The 25468-nt window shown below is 41.4% G+C and overlaps 1 protein-coding gene across 1 annotated transcript in view; it reads left to right on the forward strand.

Annotated features, from left to right (window-relative positions):
• The first annotated feature begins 1221 nt into the window (after positions 1 to 1221).
• Positions 1222 to 25468, forward strand: part of LOC149284988 (uncharacterized) — an 80671-nt gene continuing 56424 nt past the window's right edge. Inside the window, exon 1 of the mRNA XM_089495956.1 lies at positions 1222 to 2141. Within this exon, the coding sequence (XP_089352082.1) occupies positions 1273 to 2141 (869 nt within the window). The 5' untranslated portion in view covers positions 1222 to 1272. The remainder of the gene's footprint in view (positions 2142 to 25468) is intronic.

The following is a 25468-nucleotide window of genomic DNA, read 5'->3' on the forward strand; positions in this document are numbered from 1 at the left end:
GCACACACTCAAGAACTAGGTAACAAAGGTGGAGTGGTGAATAGATGTAAGGCTTTGATAATGGTGATACGTTATCTATCCAGATCTTTATTCCAATTGCTGAGGATTTGAAATAAGGAGAGATCAGTAGTTCCCATGACAATTGGGGTTGATGAGTGCATTGAGGTGTTTAGCCATGAAAACAAACAGAGTGTCTATCTGTAACTGGACTGACACCGAAGAACAGAAGTCGGGGCTGATATTTAGACGGAAATTGGTTTCTGCTTGGGGGCAGAAACTGTGGGTTCAGAAAGGTTTATATCACTTTAGAATATTTCCTTTGTGGGGGAAGAATGGTGTGAAACAAACTGAATGCAATGGGTGTTTGATGCAAATACATCAGACAAAAGGCATTAGCTCACCGGCTCTCAGATTCTTGTTGGCTCTGAATTTTGATCGCGTTCACAAGCCAATGTACGCTACAATCTGAGGGTGATGCACCCAAATACAGCTCAAAAATATCATAGCAGAGTACGGACGCAAATATCCAGATATAGGCATTGGCAATGCAATGACGACTTTTCACACTTAAAAATAAGTCACAAACACAGTCGATTTCATCGAAATCCTTGGAGCTTCTCTATCTTGAGTTGCAAAATAATACAAATATTTGCAAGCTCTCCTCTCCGACTTCCATCAACTTCACCATCCCTTGTACACACAACTCCGATCCAATCCACTCCAATCCTCATGTGAGCTGTATACTGTATTGGTTGTGAGTCCTCTCCTGGTGCCAAACAGCATGAAGCATCCTCTGCAGTTAGCTTGCATCATGCCTTGGGCTCTGACTCAGCATTCAGTGGCCATCTCACAGGATATGATGCCACCTGTCAATCAAAGTATTTTTGCACATGTTTAATTGAATATTTTTTTTCAACAGTCCTTTGACTATCTTCTTCTACTGATTCCCTCAAGGCAGTTCCCATATGGTCTCTTCTTTGCTAGCTCCTAGGAGTAAGAATGCAACTGTTCAATGGATTTAGGGGCATAAGCATCAGGGTCATGATTAGGTTACTCACAGCAACTTTATTAATTTAATCTCTAAGAAGGAGGGATTAATGAGGGCTAAATCATGCAGTAACACCCTCCTCTGTTAAGTCTGATTTTCAGTCTCATCTGTAATTGTCCTTCTTTACAGAAAAACATTTGAGTCATGAGAGAGTCCACACAGGAAAGAGGTCACATAAATGCCAGCATTGTGGGAAACATTTTGCTTACAAGTCAATCCTAGTCATGCATCAGAGAGTCCACACAGGAGAGAAGCCATACAAATGCCAGCATTGTGGGAAATATTTTTCTCGGAAGTCAATCCTAATGATACATCAGAGAATCCACACAGGAGAGAAGCCATACAAATGCCAGTGTTGTGGGAAATGTTTTTCTCGGAAGTCAATCCTAATGATACATCAGAGAGTCCACACAGGAGAGAAGCCATACCAATGCCAGCATTGTGGGAAATGTTTTTCTCAGAAGTCAATCCTAATGATACATCAGAGAGTCCACACAGGAGAGAAGCCATACAAATGCCAGCGTTGTGGGAAATGTTTTTCTTGCAAGTCACATGTAGTGTCACATCAGAGAATCCACACAGGAGAGAAGCCATACAAATGCCAGCGTTGTGGGAAATGTTTTTCTCAGAAGTCAGTCCTAGTGAAACATCAGAGAGTCCACACAGGAGAGAAGCCATACAAATGCCAGCGTTGTGGGAAATGTTTTTCTCAGAAGTCAATCCTAATGATACATCAGAGAGTCCACACAGGAGAGAAGCCATACAAATGCCAGCGTTGTGGGAAATGTTTTTCTGAGAAGTCAGTCCTAGTGAAACATCAGAGAGTCCACACAGGAGAGAAGCCATACAAATGCCAGGGTTGTGGGAAATGTTTTTCTGAGAAGTCAAACCTAGTGAAACATCAGAGAGTCCACACAGCGGAGAAGCCATACAAATGCCAGCATTGTGTGAAATGTTTTTCTTCAAAGTCAGACCTAGTGAAACATCATAGAGTCCACACAGGAGAGAAGCCATACAAATGCCAGCATTGTGGGAAAGGTTTTTCTCAGAAGTCAAGCCTAGTGAGACATAAGAGAGTCCACAGAGGAGAGAAGCCACACAAATCCTAACATTATATTTGTCAATAATGAATACAAAAAATATATTTTCAATCCAGCAGTGCAAAGAAAAGGCCCTTGTGATCTTATTTGTAAAATTTGTCTGTCAATATGTCTCTATGTTTTCAAGTTGGATTTTGTTATGTTTAGGTTTTAATTGCCAATAGTATAGATAATTGCTTTGGGTTGTCAATTTGGCTGGGGATTGTGGGTTGTGGTATAGGTTAGGTAGATGGGAGGTTGGGATTTGTTGCAGCTGGTTAGAATAGTTATGGGAATTATAGCTTTTGCAATGTGTGGGATTTTGGCTTAAGAAAGTTGGAGGCCGGCATTAAGAGAAAGGGCTAGTTTTTGGGAATGGCAAAAGGGGGCCTTGTTACCTGTGGGGCAGAGACTGTGGGAATTGGAGGTGGGGGCTCGGTTTGGAAGAGGGTCATGTTTTTGGTTTTAGGGGTTTTAATGTATTGTTTGGATTGGAGTGGTCAGTTCTGGCTTAATCACTGAATTTCTATGTGTTCTCAATAAAGTTCTTTACTGTTTCAACACACTGGACTTTGATGCACAGAATTTCTGAATTTGCCCAAAACTGACCCTTTCTTCTCTCCTCAGTTCTCATCTCCATTCCCAGCCATAAGAACAGCACAGACACACAGACACAAACATACAGGATACACAGAGAGAGCTATATTTCCAAAGCAGAGCCTTCCTTTCCTGCCTTTCCCTCCTGAGTCCAGCACTGCACCTTGGCCTCCATTGCGGTCTCCTCAAAGGAAGAAAGGAGGGAAGGAAGGGGAGGCCACTGAACCCCGGCGCATACCTTCTTTCCCACAAAGGCCGCCAGCGAAATAAGCAGCAGCATCTAGGACCTGGCAATTCCTGTGCATGCTGAGGAGGGGCCTTTGGGACTATATGCGCCTGCACAGTCTCAGCCCCAGAAGCCATTGCTGCCCTCACAGTCTGTTCTGAGGGAGGGAGGGAAGTGGGGAGAGCCCTTGTTCATTCAGAAGAATGGCTGGAGGGGAGAAGCCCCTCTTCTCCCCCCAAAGAAAGGCAGGGGTCCTGCAAGGCCTCCTCTCCCTCTTTCCTTCCCTGCCCCCTCCTTGGGGGATTCCTTGGGTCCAGGGTACTTGGGGAGTTATTATGAGAAATGAAGGCCGGTGGGACCCTTGGAGAGAGGCATGGCCATGGAGGGGAGGGGGATCCAAAGGTAAAAAGGTCTTTGAGGAGCCCCCTCCCTTGTGGAAAGTGGGGCCGAGGAGAGACCCTTTCTTCTGATGCTTCATTTGGGGAAGAGTTTTGTGCCAAATAGAAAGCATCGCACAGGATAGGATTCAATAGCATTTTTCTTGGGGGAGGGGAGTTTTCTCTGGAGTCCAAGGGGAGGAGGCTCTGGGGGGGAGAGAAGAGCCAAAATCCTCTTAGCCAAAGCCAAGAGGAGGGAGACGGAGGGACCTCAAAACTCTGGCAATCCCCTGTCAACCTGGGAACTAGGCTTAGAGACCCACAGGAACCAGATTGGGCACCCCCTCACATACTTACCTTTTCCTACACAACAACCCTGCAGAGGAGGACCAACAGAGAGACCCACAGCCCCAGAAACACCCCCCCCCCCCCAGTTCTGGAAGCATACTGAAAGGGCTTTTGACTCCCTTGAAGAGAAGTTGTTGTTGTTATTATTATTATTATTATTATTATTCTACTTTTTCCTCAGTGGAATCAAAGAGGATTACAGTAATAAAATAACATACAATTTAAGAAATACAATTAAAATTCCAAACCCCCACCCTTCTCCCAATTATAAAAACATTAATCAACCCTTAAAAATCCTATTAAACAGCAAGAAAATTTAAAACTTTCATAACACAATACAGTAAAAAAAGCTTTTCAGGCAAGAAATGGGTCGTTTTCTGAAGGAGAAGTGGGAGGGCAGGAACGATATACATCAATAGCAATTTCCATCACACTAACGATGGCAAGGGTAAGGGTCAGGAGGAGGGTGAGGCAAGTCAATAGATCTCATCTAGTCTGGAAAGAGGTCCGTCTTAATAGCCTTCCTAAAGGCTTCCAAGGTGTTAATAGGACGGATCTCATCCGGAGGTCGTTCCAGAGTGAACCAACACCTTGTATCTTGCCCGGATCCTAATGGGCAGCCAGTGGAGGGATTTAAGAACCCGTGTAATGTGGGCAGTTCTAGAAGTGCCCGTAACCAACCTGGCTGCCATATTCTGTTCCAATTGAAGTCTCTGAACTTGGCACAAGGGTAGCCCCATGTAGAATGCGTTACAGAAGTCAAACCAAGAGGTGACTAGCGCATATAATACTGTTTCAAGGTCTCCCTGCTCCCCGCCCCATGTCTCCGAATGATCTCACCCAGCAGCTTCATGTAAATGTTGAATAGCATTGGGGACAGAATCACGCTTTGAGGGATGCCTGACTTGAGCTCCCTCTTGGATGAAGAACTGTCCCCAAGTGACAGGAATCTGCCCGAGATGTAGGACCTGAACCACTGGAAAGCAGTGCCCCAATTCCCAACTCTCCCATATGTTCCAGAAGGATATTGTGGTCAATGGTATGGAAGGCCGCTGAGAGGCCTTCAGTTGCACCAGCATGGTCACACTTCCCCTTTTCAAAGAGCTGTCGATGCTCAAATGGAGATCACCGACTAAGGTGACAATGGCCATCTCAACTCTGTAACCCGTCCTACATCCAGTTTGAAATGGATGTAGAAAAATCAGTTTCTTCCAAGACTGCTTGGAGTTGAATAGCGACTGCCCTCTCGATTACCTTGCCTAAGAATGGTAAGAGCCAAACAGTCCTGTAATTGTTTCTGTCCAGAGGGTCAAGGGGAAGGCTTTTTTTGTAGAAGTGGTTTAACCACCGCCGCTTTGAGGCAAGATGGAAGACAGCCTTCCCTGAAAGATGCATTAGTTATATTTTTAGCAGCATCTTGATGTTATCTTCCCCTGGATGCCCAGCCAAGACGGGCAAGGATCGAGAGAGCAAGTCCTATTTTTCATACTCCCAAGGCACTTGTCCACATCCTCTGTAGTAACTGACTCAAATTCATCCAGAATAACAGTACAGGTGGAGGCTCTGGACACCTCTCCTGTTGCCTCTGTCGTAAGACCAGTATCCAAATCGGCTCTTATCTGAGAGATTTTGTCTGCCAACTAGTTATTCAAAGCATCACAACAGGCTTTTGTAGGTTCTAATAAAGAGTTCAAGGTTCTGGAAGCTATATATTAAATGGGACAGTAATGAAAAAATATGTAGTTTGGCAAATAGGTGATATAACCCAAGAAAAAGGTTTAGTTCACAGAGATTGGAAGAATCTTAAAGAAAAAGTTGAAAGAATAGATGTGTAAATGCAGAACATGTTCACGTCTATAAACTTCGCTGTCAAACATACTGGTGGCGACAAGATGACAGACAAGCGTCGCTGGGACCCCAAAAGCCATCAACCAACTGGAAAAGGAGATTCAACAGAGGGAAAAAGACCAAAGATTGTGATGAACTATCTAGAGAATGGGATGATTTTGATAAGGGACACTTTACGGTCTACAGAAGAAGATGTAAAGATTGCTCAGTGCACTCAATGAATGTGGTCCAGTGAAACAGGAGGAAGCAAAGACTTTTTACTAGATGAGGTGTTAAGTCCACAGCCGGTAAAAAGAAACACGCAGTCAGTTACAAGGACTGATCCAGAGAAGACTCCTAAAAAGGACAAGGATATAATTGAGTTGATAGACTAGAAAACCAATATATTGTAGTTTGCCATTAGTATAATGGAAGATGAAATGTTTTCAAAACCATACTGGGAACGGGACAAAGTAGTTGGAGAGGATGCTCCATCAGTCTTTAATCCAATAAGATAAAAGGGTTAAAAGATTAAGTATGTTTGATAAAAACATTTAAATGGAACATATAAAGATCTAAAGGTGGGAAAAAAGGTTATTTAAGTGTTATTAAAATATTAAAACTCAACAAGTGATGTGGGGTATGGATATAATTTGCTAAACTTATCAGAAAATGATGGTAAGTTGTTATAACAAGTAGAACTGATATTAGACATATGTTTAAAAGGGGGAACATACAGGAAAATACCAAAGATATTTAAGTTGATAATGGTTATTGATAAAACAAGTATATGAAATATATCACATGTGTCACCTGATGTGTGTATAATGTTATATATAATGGGTAAGTATAATTGATAACTGGGAGTTCCTTGGACCATAGAACCGTTTGGTTCTGTGTCTCAATGAACCTATTAAAGGGGGGAGGCGTGTGACGGACTGACTTACAAACCAGCCAATCAGAAGCCAGAGACTCTAAGCCAATCAGGTGCTGGCTGAGGAGTTTGAAGCTTCCGCTTGGCAGTTGGGTGGAGTCAGTTAGGGTTTGCAATCCTGAGGGATGAAGCGGGAGTTCAGTGGGAGATAGTTATAGAGAGGATGGGAACAATAGAGTCCAAGAGAGGACTGGGTTCCCATAGTTCCTGAGGGATGGTTACTTAAGGAACTGCTTTGTCCAGAGAGGGACAGGATTAGTTCTGGAGAGTCTAGAAGAGAGACTCAGTGGAACCAGACTCAGGAAGAGGGCTTTGGCTTAAATCATTTCTTGAGTGATAGTATAGCCTGCGTGGCAGAGTTGTTGTTCTTGTTGTTGTTGTTGTTGTTGTTGTTGTTGTTATTATTATTATTATTATTATAGAGTTAAACCCAGACCTGTATATATGTAAGAAAAGAAGACAGAGTAACAACTCCATCTCAAAGATACCTTTGCCTATTCTGTGTTAAAAATAAACTTATATTCTTGTTTAACCAGCCGCTTGGTCTGTATTTTACAATCCATCCACACGACTGTCCTTCAAACACCCAAAGAAGCGTCGGGTCAAAATAGAAGAGAGGATTGTGAATCGTTACATCATCTATTAGCCATTTAAAACTGATTCTAGGTTTTTTCCTGCCCAGATGGATTTTTGCAGGTCCTTCTGCCATTCTAAAAATGGTTTGTCATTAAGAAGGATAATATAGTCTGAAATGAAAACAGTAATTTAGGCAGTACGTTCATTTTAACTGCCCTGATCCTACCCAAGAGGGATAGGTTGAGTTTAGCCCATCTATTGAGATCTTGGTTGATATCACCCTGTATTTTCTTGTCATTGTTTTTAAAGAGGTCTTGGTTTTTAGAGGTGAACTCAACACCTAGATATTTGACCCTTTTTCCTACTTTAAAGCCAGTCACCTCTTGTAGATTTTCCTGATCGTTCTTTTGTTAAATTCATGGGTAACTTTTTTGTCTTATCCCTTTTAATCTGGAAACCTGAATGCTGTCCGTATTCCTCTAATTTATAAAGCAGGGGATTAATACTTTCTACTTTGTCAGATAAGTATATCACCACATCGCCCGCGTATACTTTAAGTTTGTACTCTTCCTGCTTCATTTCCAGGCCTTTGGTCTTCTTATCTTCTTTAATGCTAGTACTCAGAGTCTCTAAAGTGGCCATAAATAACAAAGGTGAGAGGAGTATCTCTCATTACAGGTAACGCCTTCGCTTTCCCCCCATTAATAATAAGTCTTGCTGTTTGTTTTCTATAGATTGCATCTATCCAGCTGATAAAGTTATCTCCTAGAACCATTTTTCTTAAGGTTTCCAGCATCAAGTTCCAAGTAACTTCATCAAATGCCTTTTTGGCCTCAAGAAAAATCATAGCTGCTTTTTAATCTATTTTCTTCTCATAGAAGTCTATAATATCTATTAAATTTCTCGTGTTGTTTCTAAGGTGCCTTTTTGGGAGGAAGCCCGTTTGGTCTTCGTTTATGATATTTTGTAGGGTTTTTAAAAATCTTTCTGCTAAGACCATTGCAAAGATTTTATAATCGTTGTTAAGGAGAGAAATGGGTCTGAAATGTTTCACCTCCAGCAGCTCCTTACTTTCTTCAGGAATCAGTACAGTATCATCTATCTTCCAAGAGTCAGGCGTTCTTCTTTGTGAGAGTCTATTAATGATATATACAAGGGTTTAATTATCTCTTTCTGTGAGCTCTTGTAATACATTGCGCTTAGACCATCTGTCCCTGGCGCTTTTGGTGCCTTGGTTTTACTGATTGCTTCTAGCACCTCAGGAGCCATTATTGGTTTATTAAGTTCGATTCTCTGTTCTTCATCAATCTTTACTATATCTTTTCTGTCCAAAGATTCTTGTATCCTCTCCTGGGAAATACATTCTTCTTTGTGTAGACTTGTGAAATATTTATATAAATATTCTTTCTTATGTTTTTGGTTGGAATAAATCTCATCCCCTTCTTTAACCCTTGAAAAGATCCGTTTCTCCTTTTCCTTTTTCAGTTTCCATGCTAAGCATTTGCCAGGTTTATTAGCATTCTCAAAGTGTTTCTGTTTGATGTATCTTAATTTTTTCTCCTGGTCTTCTATTAGCCATCTGGATATTTCCTTTTGAATCTTCTTAATCTGTTGTTGAATCATTTTGTTTTGGGGTTTTTCTTTAAGGAATTCTTCCTTATCCTTTAACTTTTCCTGTAGTTCTTTCCAATTCTTTTCTCTATTTTTCCCTTTCGTAAGACTGTTTCACAGAGAAACCCCTCATTACCGCTTTCCTTGTGTCCCAGACGATCTCTGGGCTGACTTCTCCATTCAGATTTTCTTCAAAGAAGGATTTCCTAATGTGAAGGCTTCTTTTAAGTCAAAGAAAGATTTCAGCAATTTCCCTTGCTTTAAGTATATTTTGTTGTCTGCTTTTCTATCTATCTGGGGGTCTATCAGTCTATTCCAATCTCCCATCATTAAGGTCCTATCGCACATATGGTCTGGCATTTGTTTTTTCCATTTTCCAAAAAACAGGCCTTTATTTTCTAAGGGTACATAAACTCCCACCATTAGGACCTTTTGGTCTTGTAAAGTAACTTCTACACCAAGTAAGTATCCATTGGGGTCTGAGAATACCTCTTTAGTTTCTCATTTATCCTTTACATATATCACTACACCTTTTTCCCTCTCTTTTAAGGCTGCTATGTATTCTTTCCCCAATTTGGCGTTTTCCAACAATCTTATATCCTCTTCCTTTATATGGGTTTCCTGAAGGCAAATGACATCAAGTCTCTGTTTCCCTCAATAATGAAAATGTTTACCTCATCTTTTTGGGCTGTTAATTCCTTTAACATTCGATGATAGGATGTCCATCTTTTCCCGTTTCATCGTCATATTCTCCATCTATATCGTCCTCTCTGGTGTTTGCATCTGGTTTCCTAATCAATGCTCCTCCTTCTGTTTCTTCTTCTAAGCTCTCTTCCTCCTTATCCTCTTCTCCTATTCCAGGGTTGTTTCTTTCTTCTTTCTGACTGCCCCCTTTATTAAGTTCTTTTTCATTCTCATGTAGAACATTTCTTGCTTTTTGTACCGAGTTGATTTGGTATCTTTTTTGCTTGAATTGTAAAGATAGGCCCTTAGTTCCCATTTGTAGCAGATTCCATTGCTGCGCAAAACCTTAGTCAGTGGTCCATATTCCTTCCTCTTCCTTAACAGTTTCCCAGAGATAGCTTTAAACAATAAAAGTTCACTTTTGAATCTTGTATGAAAATGTTGTTGTAGAACTGCTTCTTTCATTTGAGTCCTAACAAAATAAATCACGATATCTCTGGGCAGTCTCTTCTGTTTTGCGACCCAGGAGCTTACTCTAAACATCTTGTCCACCTCAAGGAGAAACGTTTCATTATCTATGTCCATAAATTCAGCCAAGGCCGGTATTAGCCTTTTATATAGATCTTCGTCCTTCTGTTCAGGAAGACCTCTTATTCTAAGACATCTCTCTCTAAATCTTTGCTCTAATTTAATTCTTTCTGCTGTATCTTCAGTATGTTCTTTTGATAATCTCTCTATCTCTTTCCCCAATTTTTTATTTTCTTCCTCCAGGAATGTCACTCTTTCCCTGGTTTGTGTTAATTCTGATGTTATCTTTTCCAGAGAGTATTTATGTTAAGTAATGGGGTGGACATTAAACCAACAGAATCCCCAGACTTTCCCTAGTCTTTAAGCTGAGGCAAATATATTCGATGTGGCCTATCTTACAGATAGGTATCCTGCTCAAGGCACGATTGTCTTCATGGACCAAAGGCAATCCCCTTACCTGCTCACTGATGGAGAACCTAGCTCGTAAGGCCTGATCCCAGGTGGCTGAGCTATCATCACCCAGCCAGGTCTCCGTGAAACTAGCCAGGTCAGCCTCTTCATCCAGAAGGAGATCATGAACTATCTGTGTTGTATTTTTGACTGACCTGGCATTACACAAGAGCAGGGATAGGTTCTGTGGTTTAATATGTTCTTCAGCCCTTTTGGGATAGCAGGGTGAATGGAAGGGGAGATAGATATCTGTCAGAGTCCTAATTGCAGCCCCTCTTGCAACACAAAAGATAGTCCTTTGAAAAAGGAAGAGCTTGTAATGAAGAAGATACATGCAATAGAATTGACTTTTTGGTCAGGGATGAAAAAAAGTGTAAACATATCACTTTTATAACCATATCAATTAACCCCACCCCATTAACCAATAAAGCTAATTAATTGGATAGCCCTTTCCTGCACAGTGTCCTCCCATCCGGGATTCTGGCAGCGTTTCTAAAAACAATTAAACTCTCATGTGCCTTATCTCAATCACTGCACCTGTGGCCTTGGACCACAGAACTCAGTTTTAATTAACATTATGGCTTAACTATATATCTATATCTCTATCTATCTATCTATCTATCTATCTATCTATCTATCTCCCTATCAATCCCAATCTAATATGATACCATATGAAAATATAATAAGCCCAAACCCATAACAACATAATATAATATAAAGATACCAATAACTCTCTATGTTCCTCCTCCTTTTACAGAGACCATTCTTTAAACTCAAGCCTCTGTTAGAAGGATGATTCCCACACATTCCAATCCTAGCAAACAATCACATTCTTTAGCCATGATCTCCCTCCCTCTTTCTAGTATCTTCTATTAAAGCACATATTAAAACATATTATATTAACCCACTGTAAATCCCATCTATTTTAACTCTAATCTAAACCTAAACCTATAACCCTTATGGCATGAATCCCTAAATGAATAAATGCATGAATAAAGGGATTCATGAGATATTTTGACTTCACGCTGATGCTCTTTGCCTGCCCCAATGAGATGGGACCATTATCAATTTAGGCTAATGCTGCTTACCTGAAGGTTTGAGATGTGACCATTGCAACCTGAGGCTGATGCTTCTTGCCTGAAACATTCAGACTGGCCCAATGTGACTTCAGTCTGATGCTCTTTGCCTGAAAGATTGAGATGGGAGAATTGTCACTTCAGACTGGTGCTGTACACCTGAAGGATTGGGACTGGTCCATTGCATGTCAGAAACAGTGTATAAGGATTCTGTCATAAAGAGTAAAAATATTAGGGTTTGGTTATTAGAGTTAAAGTAGGAGTTATAGTCATAGTTCATAGTAGGTAGTGTAGAATGATGGGTTATAGAAAGCACGTCATGGAAAATTATAGAAGGACAGATGGAGTGGCTTTTAGATGAAGGAGAGCGTTTGGAGAGAGGGATGGGGTTGCAGCTGTAGACTGGTTATCAAGGAGGAGTGAAGCTGGCTTGGAACACCGCTCTTCAAGGGGAGGCTGCCTGGGAGAAGGTAAGGGGGAGTCTACACAACCTTGGTATCTATGCAACCTCCGCTTGTGTTGCTTTAGCTTGGGAATTGGGGGCTGGTTTAGGGAGGGGTTGAGCAAGTTCCTTTGGACTTTACACTTGGCTTGGGAAGACTGCTCTTCAAGGTGAGGCTGTCTGGGAGAAGGGAAGAATCTCAAGACGAGTTAAAAGCTGAAGGAATTGATTTAAATTGGTTTGAATATTGACAAACTCAAGAGGGAACACGATGTGATTTAAAAGAATGGGGAAGGATTAAAAATAATATGAATGAGAAAAAATATTAGAAATTAGAGAAAACAAAAATGGTATGATAGGCAAAATTTGTAAAGTATTATTATTGTGGGACACGGAGCAAGAAACAGTGAAAGAGGTAATGCTCAGTTGGGCGAAGGACATAGGAGACATGACTGATTATGATAAATGGGAAAATATATGGAAGAAAGATATCAAATTTACATTGGCACAAAGGTTGAGATAAAACTGGTTGAAAATGTACTTGAGATGGCATCTAACAGCAATAAAAATAGCCAAAATATATAAGAAAATGAATAATTTATGGTGGAAATGTGAAAAAGCAGCAGGCTCCTATTTTCATTGTTGGTGGAAATGCAGAAAAGCGAAAGAATACTGGAGGCAGATAATAGATGCAATAAATACGATGCTAGAAATTACATCAGAAGAAACCCCAGGATGAATGTTATTAAGGATGTTGGAGCACAATACAGGTAAGAAGTATGGGAGGATATGGATGTCTATGTTAGCTAGCGCCAGAGTTTATACGCCAGGAAATGGGAGACAAAAGGAATACCAGAAACAGAAGGATGGGTTAACTCTCTCTATGATTTATTGCAAATGGACAAACTGTCACGCATATTGAGAGAAAATTCAGGAGAAACTATATCAGAAGACTGGGGGAAAGTATTAGGTTTTATTAGGAAGAAATAGGTAAATAATTTGATTATCTATTGATGATCCTTCTTGTTGCACTTTAATTTCGTAACTGTGTTATTCTTCTGTGTATTTTTAATTTTATGATATAAGAAAATAATTTGTATTTTGTTAGAGGGAGAAAGAGATAAACTAAGGAAGGAGTATAGAAACAAACAAATAAATAATAAAAAAGCAATATAGCGTATTATAGAATCTCGACGATAATGATTATAGAGAAAGAAAAAGAAGACTGGAAAACCTAGTGGTTATTATCTGTGTCAAAGATATTTGTATCAGAGGCAATATAGTAGTTGGGACATTTGGAAAGTATAGCATTGTTAAGACATTGAAGGAGGAGGCTATAAGCAAGAGAGCAAGGTTTAAGAGAGTATTTAGTTGGATCATTTTCACAAAGTGGAGGAAGTCACAGATAAGTAGGAAAGTGTGTGTTATGAATGTAAGAGAGAAAGTGTTAGTGTTTAAGAAGAAAGGGGCGAAAGAAAAAGCAAGCAACTGACTTACAAACAAGAATACAACAAGAAGAATCAAGGAAAGCAAAGGTTCAGGTTAATTAAAGAATGAGAGGTTAAAGAAAAAAGAAAGAGAAAGAAGATGATCAAGATAGAGTGAGAGAAATTTATAAAAACCAGCCAGCTTGTCTAAAAGTTAATGGAGAACTAACAAAAGAATTTAATATAAGAAGAGGAAGGAGACAAGGATGTCCGCTCTCGCCATTATTGTTCATAATTGTATTGGAATTTTTGTTAAATAAGATTAGAAATAATTCAAGGATAAAAGGACTTAAAATAAAGGGAGAAGAAACAAAGGTGAGAGCCTTTGCGGATGACCTAGTTGTGATTCTTGAAGACCCGATAAATAATACCGAACATTTAATGTGTGAAATAAATTGGTTCGGAAGATTTAAGATCAACAAGGGAAAATCTATGATAATACCAAAAAAATTGAATAAGCAAGAAAAAGAATTATTGAAACAAAAAACGGGATTTCAAGTCAAAAATAAAGTAAAATATTTAGGAGTCTGGTTATCCAATAACAACATGAATCTTTTTGATAATAATTATAAAACAATGTGGAATAAGATATGTAAATAATTGTATAGATGGTCAAACCTAAATTTATCTTTCCTTGGCAGAATAAATGCAATAGAAATGGCCACACTCCCTAAGTTTCTATTCCTTTTTATGAATTTACCAATTAGTATAACCCCAAGAATCATAGATCAATGGAATAAAGAACTTAAACAAATTATTTGGAAAGGGGGTAAAGCAAGAATTAAGTGGAACAATTTAAAAGAGAAGAAAGAGGATGTGCCATGCCAGATATAAACATCTTTAGATGGGCATGTAAGATGATATGGCTACAGGAGTGGATTAAATTAAATGATAAAACAACATTAAATGTGGAAAGACCAGACATAAGATTTGGGTGGTACACGTTGCTATGGTGCAATAAAGCTTTGGTGAATAGAGACTTCAATAACAACCCAATTCGAAGAGCACTGCTGGAAACATGGAAATTGGTAAAAGCAAAATTTTATTACAAAATACCGGGTTGGGGATCAACACCGGAGCCTTTCGCTATTAGATGGGACTCAAAAAAAGCTTGGTTAAGATATAATGATATAATAAAAATAAATGAAAAACAAGAAATTTGTATGAAATCTAGGGAGGAATTGATTCTGGGAAAAAAGAAATAAATTGGTATAGTTACTATCAAATGAAATATAGATTTAATGAGGACATGAAGACGGTGGAAATTGAGATACAACAGAATTTGACGAATTAATAACGAAAGAAAAATATTAAAAAAATAGATAAATATTATAAATTATTCAGAGATAGAGAGTTAGAAAAAGAACCAATAAAGCAATATATGATAGACTGGGCAAAGGATATTGGACATGAAATCCCATTAGAAGCATGGGAGAAAGCTTGGGGGAAAACAAACTCTTTCACCAAATGTCAGGATTTAAGGGAAACATTTTTAATAATCAGCAATAGGTGATATTATACCCCGGCCAGAATGAAAAAGATGTTTAAAATAGAAACAGATAGTTATTGGAACTGCCAAAAAGAAAAAGGAATGATGATCCACATCTGGTGGAAATGCGAAAAGGTAAAAGGGTTTTGGGAAGATATACACAGAATAATACAGCAAATTTATGGTATAAAGTACAAGAAAAGACCGGAATTGTACCTTCTGAATATGACACATTTCATGAAGGCAGAGGATGAGAACAAGCTATGGCGAATTATACTATACATGATAACACTGGCCAGGATATTGATAGCAAAATACTGGAAATCAAAGGAGAAGTTACAGGTAGATGAGTGGCTGTTAAAACTTAATGAGATTAGAGAGTTGTATAGACTTTCATGTACTCTGGAGGATAAGAAGAGAGACAGAATAGAAAAGGATTGGATGCAGATAGTGACATATTGGGAGAAAAGATGGGCTGAGGATAAAAACATGATCTGATATTATGCATAAATATGAGCAAAATAAAATATGTGAAGAGAGCCAGAGAAGAAATATTTTTCAAGGAAATCAAAGTTATAAGGATTATTGGATAAAATTAGGAGAATACGTTTGGATATACAACCCTTTGTATATGAAAACAAAGGGGGAAATGTGATAATTCAATGGGGGGATTGTATAACTTCATTGCAAGAAACAAAAGGAAGTGTGATAGGCAACACAGATAAGCTCTTTTAAAGCAAGAAGTGAAGAAAAAGAAGAGAAAGAAGATCAAATGTCTTCTGTGTTATTGAAGTTTGCATTTATGTGACTTGCATTGATGAACATATTATTGGAAAATTTAATAAAGATATACAGTGCTACCTCGGGTTACGAAATTAATTCGTTCCACGGCGCCGTTCGTAACCCGATACATTTCGCAACCCGAAAAGGCTTTCTGTTAGCGCTGGAAAGCTGCTAGCCGCGCTTCGGATTTGAATTTCGCGCCGAAACGCGCCGAAATGATTTTCGTAACCCGAAAAATCTTTCGTTACCCGGAACAGTTTTTTCCAATCTAACTTTTTCGTACCCCGGAAATTTCGTAACGCGATCAATTCGTATCCCGGGGTACCACTGTAATGTAAAAAACAACAACAACAAAACCCAGCCCTTTCTGTCAGGAAGTTCCTCCTAATGTTCAGCTGGAATCTCTTTTCCTGGAGCTTGTATCCATTGCTCCAGGTTCAAGTCTCTGGAGCAGCAGAAAACAAGCTTGCTCCCTCCTTAATATGACACCCCTCTAAGTATTTAAACAGGGCTATCATATCACCTCTTAACCTTCTTTTCTCCAGGCTAAACATCCCCAGCTCCCTGAGTCGTTCCTCGTAGGGCAGGGTTTCCAGATCCTTCACCATTTTAGTCACCCTCCTTTGGACACACTCCAATTTCTCAATGTCTTTTTTGAATTGTAGGGCCCAGAACTGGACACAATATTCCAGGTGGGGCCTGACCAGAGCAGAATAGAGTGGCACTATTACTTCCCTTGTTCTAGACACTATACTTCTATTGATGCAGCCAAAAATCGCATTGGCCTTGTTAGCTGACGCATCACATTGTGGACTCATGTTCAACTTGTGTTCTACCTGGACTCCTAGATCCCATTCAGCCATTTGTCACCCATCCTATATCTGTGCACTTCATTTTTCCGCCCTAAGTGCAGTACCTTACATTTCTCTTTGTCGAATTTCTTTTTGTTTGCTTGGACCCAGCTTTCTTGTCTGTTCAGGTCATTTTGAATTTTGATCCTGTCCTCTGGGGTATTATCTACTCCTCCTAATTAGGTGCCATCTGCAAATTTGATAAGTATTCATCCATTTCTGTCATCCAAGTCATTGATAAAGATGTTGAATAGCACTGGGCCCAGGACAGAGCCCCACTGGACACTCCACTGGTCACTTCTCTCCAGGATGAAAAGGAGCCATTACTGAGCATCCTTTGGGTTCGTCCGGTCAACCAATTACAAATCCATGTAACAGTTTCCTTGTCCAGCTTGTTTTCATGTTTTTGTTTTATATACTGTTTAATTTTGTTAACTGCTATTAAGGGACATAGCTATGAGATTCTATGATATGGGGTGCACTATAAACCTTTTAATAAAAGAACAGGTATTTCAATCCTATATATACATAACATCAGACATAACTCCAGGGAATGTTAGCCTTTTGGATGCCATAAGGTTCCTCTCATTCTTCAAGAAGCAACTCCTCAGCTTCCTTCTAGAAGATAAAGCAAAAAGGCTTCCAAAAGAACTGAAGCCTTGGGCAAGTCTCACTCTCTCAGCCTCAGAGGATGGCCATGGGAAACCCACTCTGAAGGAACCTGCCAAGAAAACCCCTTCAGAGACTCCCATAAGGTCACCATAAGACCTGGAAACAACTGGGAGGCAGACCCCAAGAACAACATTGGGAAATAGGGGCAAGCCTTGCCTTGGGAAAGTGTAATGACTGGGCTCCAGTCAATGGAGGTCTCCTTCAGGCAGAAAAGGGAGATTTATGCAAATGCAGAATGACATCACTGCTATGGAAGGCTCTCTTGACCAATCAGAGAGCAAGATGAAGGTTCTTCTGGAAGCTTCCGTCAGAAGGAGATATAAGGCCTGAGAGACCAAGAGACAGTTGGGGGAATTGTGTCGGTTGGAGATCGAGAGAGAGAGAGTTAAAGGGCGGATCTTGAAAGTTACTCTCAGAATTGGATGTTTAGGTTTATTATTTAATAGCTTATATGAATTGAACATTAAATACTTACAAATTTTGTACCTGCAAGATTCTTATTCTTATTCTTCTTATTATTATTATTAACCTTTATTTATATAGCACTGTAAATTTAATATCTTGTATGACTTATATTTCAGTTATATTTTGTTATTAATAGTAAATATCTCCTTGGAGTATCTTCTACTCAACGCTCCTTTTACACGTGTCTTGGATCGGTTGATGCTTAGGAAGATCAGTAAAGAAGGAGAAATAAGGTTCCTTAACTGATCCCAGTGTAGGTTAAGGGAAACCCTTTTATAATTCACTGGATGATGGCAGCGAGATTTAAGGAATTTAAGCGTCTGCTGGGCTAAGAGCCAAAATGTCTAAATATCTAATTAACAATTTGTAATCCACTCTGATAGCCTTTTGGCTGAAGAGAGGCGTATAAAAACATTATTATTATTATTATTATTGTTATTATTATTATTACAGGGCCGCATTTTTGCTTCTTAGACCACCGGAGATCATCAAAGTGAGTCAGTTGGAAAAGCCCATCTCTCTCCAGAAAATAAAGGTACTTGAGGAGTTTGCACTTTACGTCTTTCTGTAATAATAGCTACAAAACTGATAATAGCATTTGGGACATTTAGTCTCTTAAAAACAAATATGGCGGATTTAAATGCTGCTTTAAAACCTCTTTCCATCTGCCAGCTTTGCGCTGGTTTTGGGGGGAAATGAGAAAGTGTTGGGAGGGAGGGACTGCCAACAGAATTAGGAGATGCATTGCAGGCTATGGACAGTTTGCGGCCAAGAAAGGTCCAAAACACACAGCAGCAATAGTCCATTTTGAGAGCGCTTTAACTGCCCTGACCCAGTGCTAGGGAATCCTGGAAAATGGAGTTTATTGTGGCACCAGAGCTCTCTGACAGAGAAGGCTCGATGTCTCACAAAACTACATTTCCCAGAATTCCTTAGCACTGAGCCAGCGCAGTTAAAGGGGTCTCAGATTGGTTTATTACTGCAGTGTGTTTTGGACTTAGGTGATCCTTGGCAAGTCACACTCTCTCAGCCTCAAAGGATGGCAATGGCAACCCATCTCTGAAGAAAACTGCCAAGGAAACCCCATAATAAAGTTGCCTTAGTGTTGCCATAAGTTGGAAACGACTTGAAGTCACACATGAAGAACAGAAAAAAGTGTGCACTTATTTCTCAGGTTGTACATGGGAATGGGAGGCAGTCTGGTGCAGTGGTTTGAGTGTTGGGTTACAACTCTGGAGGCCAGGGTCCAGTGCCCCACTCCTCCATGAAACCAGCTGGGTCCCTTGGACAAGAAGTCACACTCTCTCAGCCTCAGGGAAGGCAATGGCAAACCTCCTCTGAACAACTCTTGCCCAGGAGAGGCTCCCCAGAAGTCGGCAATGACTTGGAGCACTCCACAAAACACTACAAAGCCTCAAGAAAGAGCCAGCGTGGTTCAGTGGCTGGAGCACTGGACTATGACCCTGGAGACCAGGGTTCGAATGCCCTCTTGGCCACGGAAACCCACTGAGTGAGCTTAGGCAAGAAGTAGCACTCTCTCAGCCTCAGAGGGAGGCACTTGCAAAACCTCTTCTGGACAAATCTTGCCAAGAAAAGCCTGAGAAGGGCTTCCCTTAGGGTCGCCATACGTTAGAAACAACTTGGAGGCACACAATGACAACAAGAGCAGTAACACCACTAACACAAGGCAGCTAGGGAGAAAAGAAGGAAGGAAGAAGGAAAATAACAAAGAAAGAAAAAAAGAAGATGTGGGAGTTGTAGTCCTTGGTTCAGAGGGATTGGAGGGGCCTTACTGCAGGGCAGGACTAGTGTTGCTAACAATCCTCGAAAATATTTCCCGGCATGTTTTACCAAAATCCACGGAATCCCCCCCCCCCCCCAAATATTACACGGAATATTCAGTCAAAATCCCTGTAATGTTCCCGTAATGTTAATAATAATAATCATAATAATAATAGGATGTATTTATATATTTATTAATGTGGCGGATCTTTTGCAAATAAATGTAACCCTAATTGAATAAAAATAATTGTAACTTATTTCAACTCTCAAAATTACCATTGGACCAAACAAAGAATCTTTCAGTCCTTCTAATACCTTTAAGATATTTATTTTGACATGAAGGGGGGCCAGGAAGCTTTGTGCCAAATAGAAACGTGTTCGGCTGCAACCACACTGCATAAATAATCCAGTTTGACACCCCTTTAGCTGCCCTGGCTCAGTGCTAGGGAGCCCTGGGAATTGTAGTTTTGTGAGACATTGAGCCTTCTCTATCAGAAAGAGGTCTGGTGCCACAACAAACTACAATTCCCATGCATATGAGGAAGTACGCTTAAGTCTAGGAAAGCTCATGCTGGCAACTTTTCTACAAGATCTATCTCTCTATCATCATCACCATTATTATTATCATTATTAAATCCTAATGCAGCTGAAGAAGTGGACTTAAACTGGCAACACTGATGTACTGTAGACTCTTTCTCTGGGGCTGTGATCTGTAAGCGTGGAGGCAATTCCCTTGTCAAACCAGGGGATCCTGGGAATTGTAGTTTGTTGTGACATGTATGTGTATATATATGTGTGTGTGTTGTGTATATATATTTGTGTGTGTATAAGAGCCTTGTCTCCCGCACGTCTGCCCTGGCTGAGCTTTTCCTGAGGGCGGGGGGGGGGGGGGCGGACGACCACTCTCCTCTCTCTGATTGCCTGAAAACTCTCAGTGTGACTCCCAACAGGACTGGTTGCTCTTTAGCCTCGCTCTCAGAGTCAGGGCCACTGGTGCCAATTTCGGGGGTTTGTCCTGGAAATTGGGTTGTTTTTTTTCAGGGCTGGAGCTGAAATGTGCAAAAGTGCCTGAATCTCCACAGAATAGAGCCAGGCACAGAAATCACACGGAAAGCACTGAAAAATCCCAATTTCCGTGTGAAAGTCACGAAATTGGCAACAGTGTACCTCTGTTCAACTGAGGCTTCAGAGAAGGTTTTGGAACATTCTCCACACTCACAAACAGCACACAAAATGGCCATTGGAACACAAAATGGCCTCCAGAACAAAAAATGGCCACCGGAAAACAAAATGGCTGCCAGAAAACAAAATGGCCACTGGAACACAAAATGGCTTCCAAAACACAAAATGGCCACTGGAAAACAAAATGGCTGCCAGAACACAAAATGGCTGTCTCTGCCTGAGTGCTTGGCAGTTGACATTTGAGGCCTGCAGGGGAGAGAGAGACTGAGGGAAGGGGCCTTGGGAGATATAGGGCCTTCCTAAGATATTCGGGGTTCGCTTCCTAACAAAGAGGTTTCTGGCCCCATAAAGAATTTGGGGCAAACTGGATCTGAAAGGCAGTAGTAACCTTTTATCTTTCCAATGGGATTTACAGTGTATTTGCTTGACTGGATCTCCCAGCATCCACATGCCCAGAAGGAGGAGGGGTCCTGCCCTGCATTTCATGGGTCTCAGGCTTTGGGAACGTGTGCCTTTGGCCAGTGTCTGTGTGGCTGGGGCTCCAGGGTCCCTCCTGCCTTGTTCCATATTAACTGCAGGAGGAGCCTGTGAGGGTGGGGCAGGGGGCGGGACCTTCCAGCTCCTCTTCCCCCATTGGCCAGACTGAAGAAGGGGAGGAGCTTCTGCCTCTCTATTTAGCTCTCTGCGTGGAAGAGTGAGTGAGGAGTAGAGAGTGACAAGGAGGAAGGAGAGGGACAAGGCTTGGAAGGGTAGGCTTCACTGCTGTGCTGAGGCCTCCAACTGCCAAGCGCTGAGGTGGAGGTGGCCATTCTGTGTTCCAGCAGCCATTTTGTGTTCTGGTGGCCATTTTGTGCTGCTTGTGACTGTGGGGAATGATGTTCCGGAACCTTCTCTGAGGCCTCAGTTGAACAGAGGCTTCTCTTTCTCTCCTGAGGCTCCAGAGTCAGAAGGAGGCCAGGATCCTTGGGCCAAAAGGAAGGAAGTGTGTCCCTTTGTGTGCCATTTGTGTGTCTTTTCTGAGAGAGTTTTCTTATTACAAAGCTCTGCTCCTTCTGGGGAACATGGGTTTTAAAAGGGATCAGAAATGGGGAGCATAGTTTTAATACAAGCCTTATTCTTCTTCTTCACAAACATTGGGCTTTGGCTTCTAAGAGGAGGCTAGTCCCCCAAAAAAGGCCAAAAGTGGCTCCTTTGGGAGGTTTTAAAAGTCTCCCCAGTTTTCTTATTATGAGACTTTCAGGCAAGAAGGAAGGAGGCAGACCAGAATAACTCATATTACCAAGAATGAAACAAACAAACATACAAACAACAACAAGAAGAATATGGATTATACTGAAATACAAACTACTTTTTTTAAAAAAGGAAAACTATTATTAGGAGGGTAAAAACAAGACATGGGTGCTTCTACCCTTTTAAAACCGACTCAAGTTGTATCTGCACTGCAGAAATAATCTAGTTCTAAAGTGTGTTAACTCTCCTGGCTCCATCCTATGGAATCCTGGGATTTGTAGTTTGTTGTGGCATGAGAGCTCTCTGGCAGAGAAGGCTAAGTGTCCAAAGGTAAAATCCCAATATTCCATAGCGGTTAAAGCAGTGTCAATGTGCCTTATTTCTATAGTGCGGATGCAACCTTCTTGGGAAAGGGGCTGATGCTGGGGAAAAGCACTGGTGAACACTGGGATGCCCACCTCTGCATCGGCCCAAAAGAGGCTTATGTCACCTGTGTATGTCACCAGCAGGATGCTGTTCTCTGTGTCTTTGAGTGCTGCAGGGGTTCTTGCCAAGCGGATCCTAACCCTGGTCCCTTTTCTCAGGAACTTCATCTCAGTCTCCTTGTACACGGCTTTGGGGCCTCTCTTTTTGGAAGTGACCCAAGAGTAGGGCAACCAGGACCCCTGCCCACCTGATGGCCGACACAGAGGCCAAGCGGAGGGAGTTGCGCTCCAACACAAAGGGGCTGCGGAGGTACAACAACTCTTTGGTGAGTCCCCATCCTGGTTAATAGTGTCATGTGTTTCACTGCTGGGCCAGCTCATGAAAGCAAGTGGAGAACATATTCTCCCAATTTGGCAGAGACAGTCCTGGTAAATCCTCTGTCATCCCACTTTTTCAGGGGCTTTCAAAAATGTCCTGGTTTTGTTCTCCTCCTCCCACTTTCCCCTTTGTCCTCAGCTCACTTCAGTTCCTACAAAATGAGTACCAAGAATTTTGAACCCCATCAACTCAAAAGTGGGGAGAGAAGAAGAAAGAAGGGAGCAGGGAGTCCTTGCTAGGAGTCTGAGGCAAAAGCAAACTGCTGTGCCCTTCCCCGCTTTTGTGACCTTCCTCATAAACATCTTTGGCCATCTTGACCACCTTCTGGTGTTGTTTGTCCACGTGTGTCTTTCTTTTTCCATCTGTGAAATGTTGGGGGATATGATGGAACGTCTCTGGATCTGAACTGTGGCCCTCAAGCCCACAGCGTTCTCCAGAACTGTTTTTTAAATATGACATTTGCCACTGAAATTTGGCAACAAATGGATAAATGCACTATAATTCTTTGGTGGCTAAATGTAGTATATGTTTTGTTATAGTCAATATCTTAATCTATCCTCAATATCCCAGCCATAGCCTAAATTATTTTGTTTACATCTTATCTTTGGTTTATATATTATATATTGTGTATCTCGAGCTAGAATAGACCCTTTCAATCAACTACTAAACGATTCTTCAACAGATAGGTAAATTCAGCTGATTCAGTGGGTCTACTCTGGTGAGGACCAGAGACAGTTTTGCTTATGTGAAATCACAATACTTGTGAAACTCCACTTATTTCACACATGGTTGTAAATCCTATGGGATCAATAGGTCTTCTTGCGCTAAAACTAACAGTATGATTCAGGCCCTTATCATGGTAATGAAAATCATTTGATGGTTCAGACTAAATAATAGTGAATCAAATATGATTGGGTGGGTTATACTTATAAGATGTAGTGATTGTGTGCAGAGGGATTTTGCAGCACCCTTGAGACCAACTGTGTGAAAGATATTGCAGCATTGAACCTGGTCTGTGCCCCTTCCTCTGGCAACAGCCCCCTGACCCTCTCCTCTCACCCCCTCAGAGCTCAGCCCCAGTGGTCAGTGGGACGGAAACGGGTCTTCCCAGCCACAACACATTGCTATGGGCTACATTCCTCTGGCCATGCAAGCAACTGCAATAGACCATTCCTGGGAGGAACAAGAAGGGATAGGAAATGTCCGAGACCCAGATAGCACCCTGTCCTTTTGGACTCTCACTCTGTGGGGCTCTTGCTACTGAGATGGCCTCAGGGAAGGCAGAGCACCTGACTTCTAACCTCAATGTGTCTGGTGATGGTGGGGCTGGGGTGTCTTTTCCAGGCATTCCTCACCCTCCTCAAGGGCTGCCCCACCTTCGACCAGAGCCAGTAATGCAGCCACCATGGTTCTCCAGCTCTGGCAGAGTTTGTCCTTCAGCCCTCCCTGTTAGCTCACCATTTCCTCCAAAGGAGGCCATACTTGAAGGCCACAGACCCGGTCAGTCCCTTGGAGGGGAGAGAGAGCTGGGGGGCTCTGGAAGAAAATGGAGTGGGGTGAACCCAGGAGGAAATGGATGGGAAACAGGATGATGTGAAAAGACCTTCCTATTGACACCCAGAGAATGTCAGAAACTCAGAGCTTTGCTTCCCAGATTTTATCCTACACAAACACACACACAATTGACATATCCAGCGGGAGCCATGTTGGCCATATAGCAGTAGCATCCCAAATCCACAAATCTAGGATATCGGATATGTTATATGGATGTGAATATACCACATTTTAGGCTTCACGGGAGAATGATAAAGAGAAGGCCAATGGATGGGACCTGTACTATTGGAGGTTGCTACCTCCAACAAAGGTTTTAAAATATCTTTTAAATTGGGACAGCATTGGCATGTTTTACCTTATCAACACCTACAAGTTTTCCTGTGTAAAAGCATGGAGCCTGCCTGAGAAATTCAGTTTTCTCTTCCAAACAGAGGGGCTTGTAGCCTCACAAAGGATTCGAGACAAACTGGATTTCAAAGGCAGTAGCTTTTTGCTTGCTAACATTATTTAAAGTTTGTTTCCTGGGATAAATTCTGAAGTAATGAAATAATATTTGGGATGCACCATGTGCTTTCCTTCCCTTTTATTAGTCACTCTCTGGATCAGGGCTATTTTCTATTGCAGGTGACTTTTGCGGATGTGGCGATATATTTCACCGAGGATGAATGGAAACTCTTGACAAAGAAGCAGAGACTTCTGTACAGCGATGTTATGATGGCGAATTATGAGAATGTGGCCTCTGTGGGTAAGGAACTTGACTCCACTGCCCTTCCTGTGAAGACTGAAGGTCCTTTCATACTACATTGTTATGGTGTTATGTTTCTACTTTAGAATTATGGAATCATAGAGTTGGAATGGGCAACAAGGGCCATCCAGTTAAACCCCTGGCCATGCAGGAATACACATTCAAAGCACCCCCAACAGATAGTCATCCAGCCTTTGTTTAAAGATCTCCAAAGAAGGAACACTTTAGAAATAAATCTTAATAATAATAACAATGGCTCAGTACAGATTAGAAGAAAGGGGTGTCCAGAGGCTGTCCCTTTCTCCTCCGGATCATTGCCGCAGCAACCTCATGGCTGCAAGAACGATCTGCAGCCAAAAGGAGCTCAGAAATGGAACTCCTTCATGTGATGCCACCAAGGCGCCATTTGCACCTTGGAGCGTCACGGTGATATGTCTTATGCGCTGTGCTGTTTGGACGCGTCACACAAGACACGTCATGGATGCATGCGCCGTATGGATGGCGCTGCGTCAAGATTGTGCTGCCCATAAGTATTAGGCTTTGGGAGTGTGCAGTTACTGCATGCTCCCAAACCCTAAAATCACCGCCGGCATGCCACAAAGTGCCCATTTGTACCAGGCC

The sequence above is a fragment of the Sceloporus occidentalis genome, unplaced genomic scaffold (genome assembly GCF_023333645.1).
Source record: "Sceloporus occidentalis isolate IW3139 unplaced genomic scaffold, rSceOcc1.0.p SCAF_86, whole genome shotgun sequence".
Lineage (NCBI taxonomy): Eukaryota > Metazoa > Chordata > Lepidosauria > Squamata > Phrynosomatidae > Sceloporus > Sceloporus occidentalis.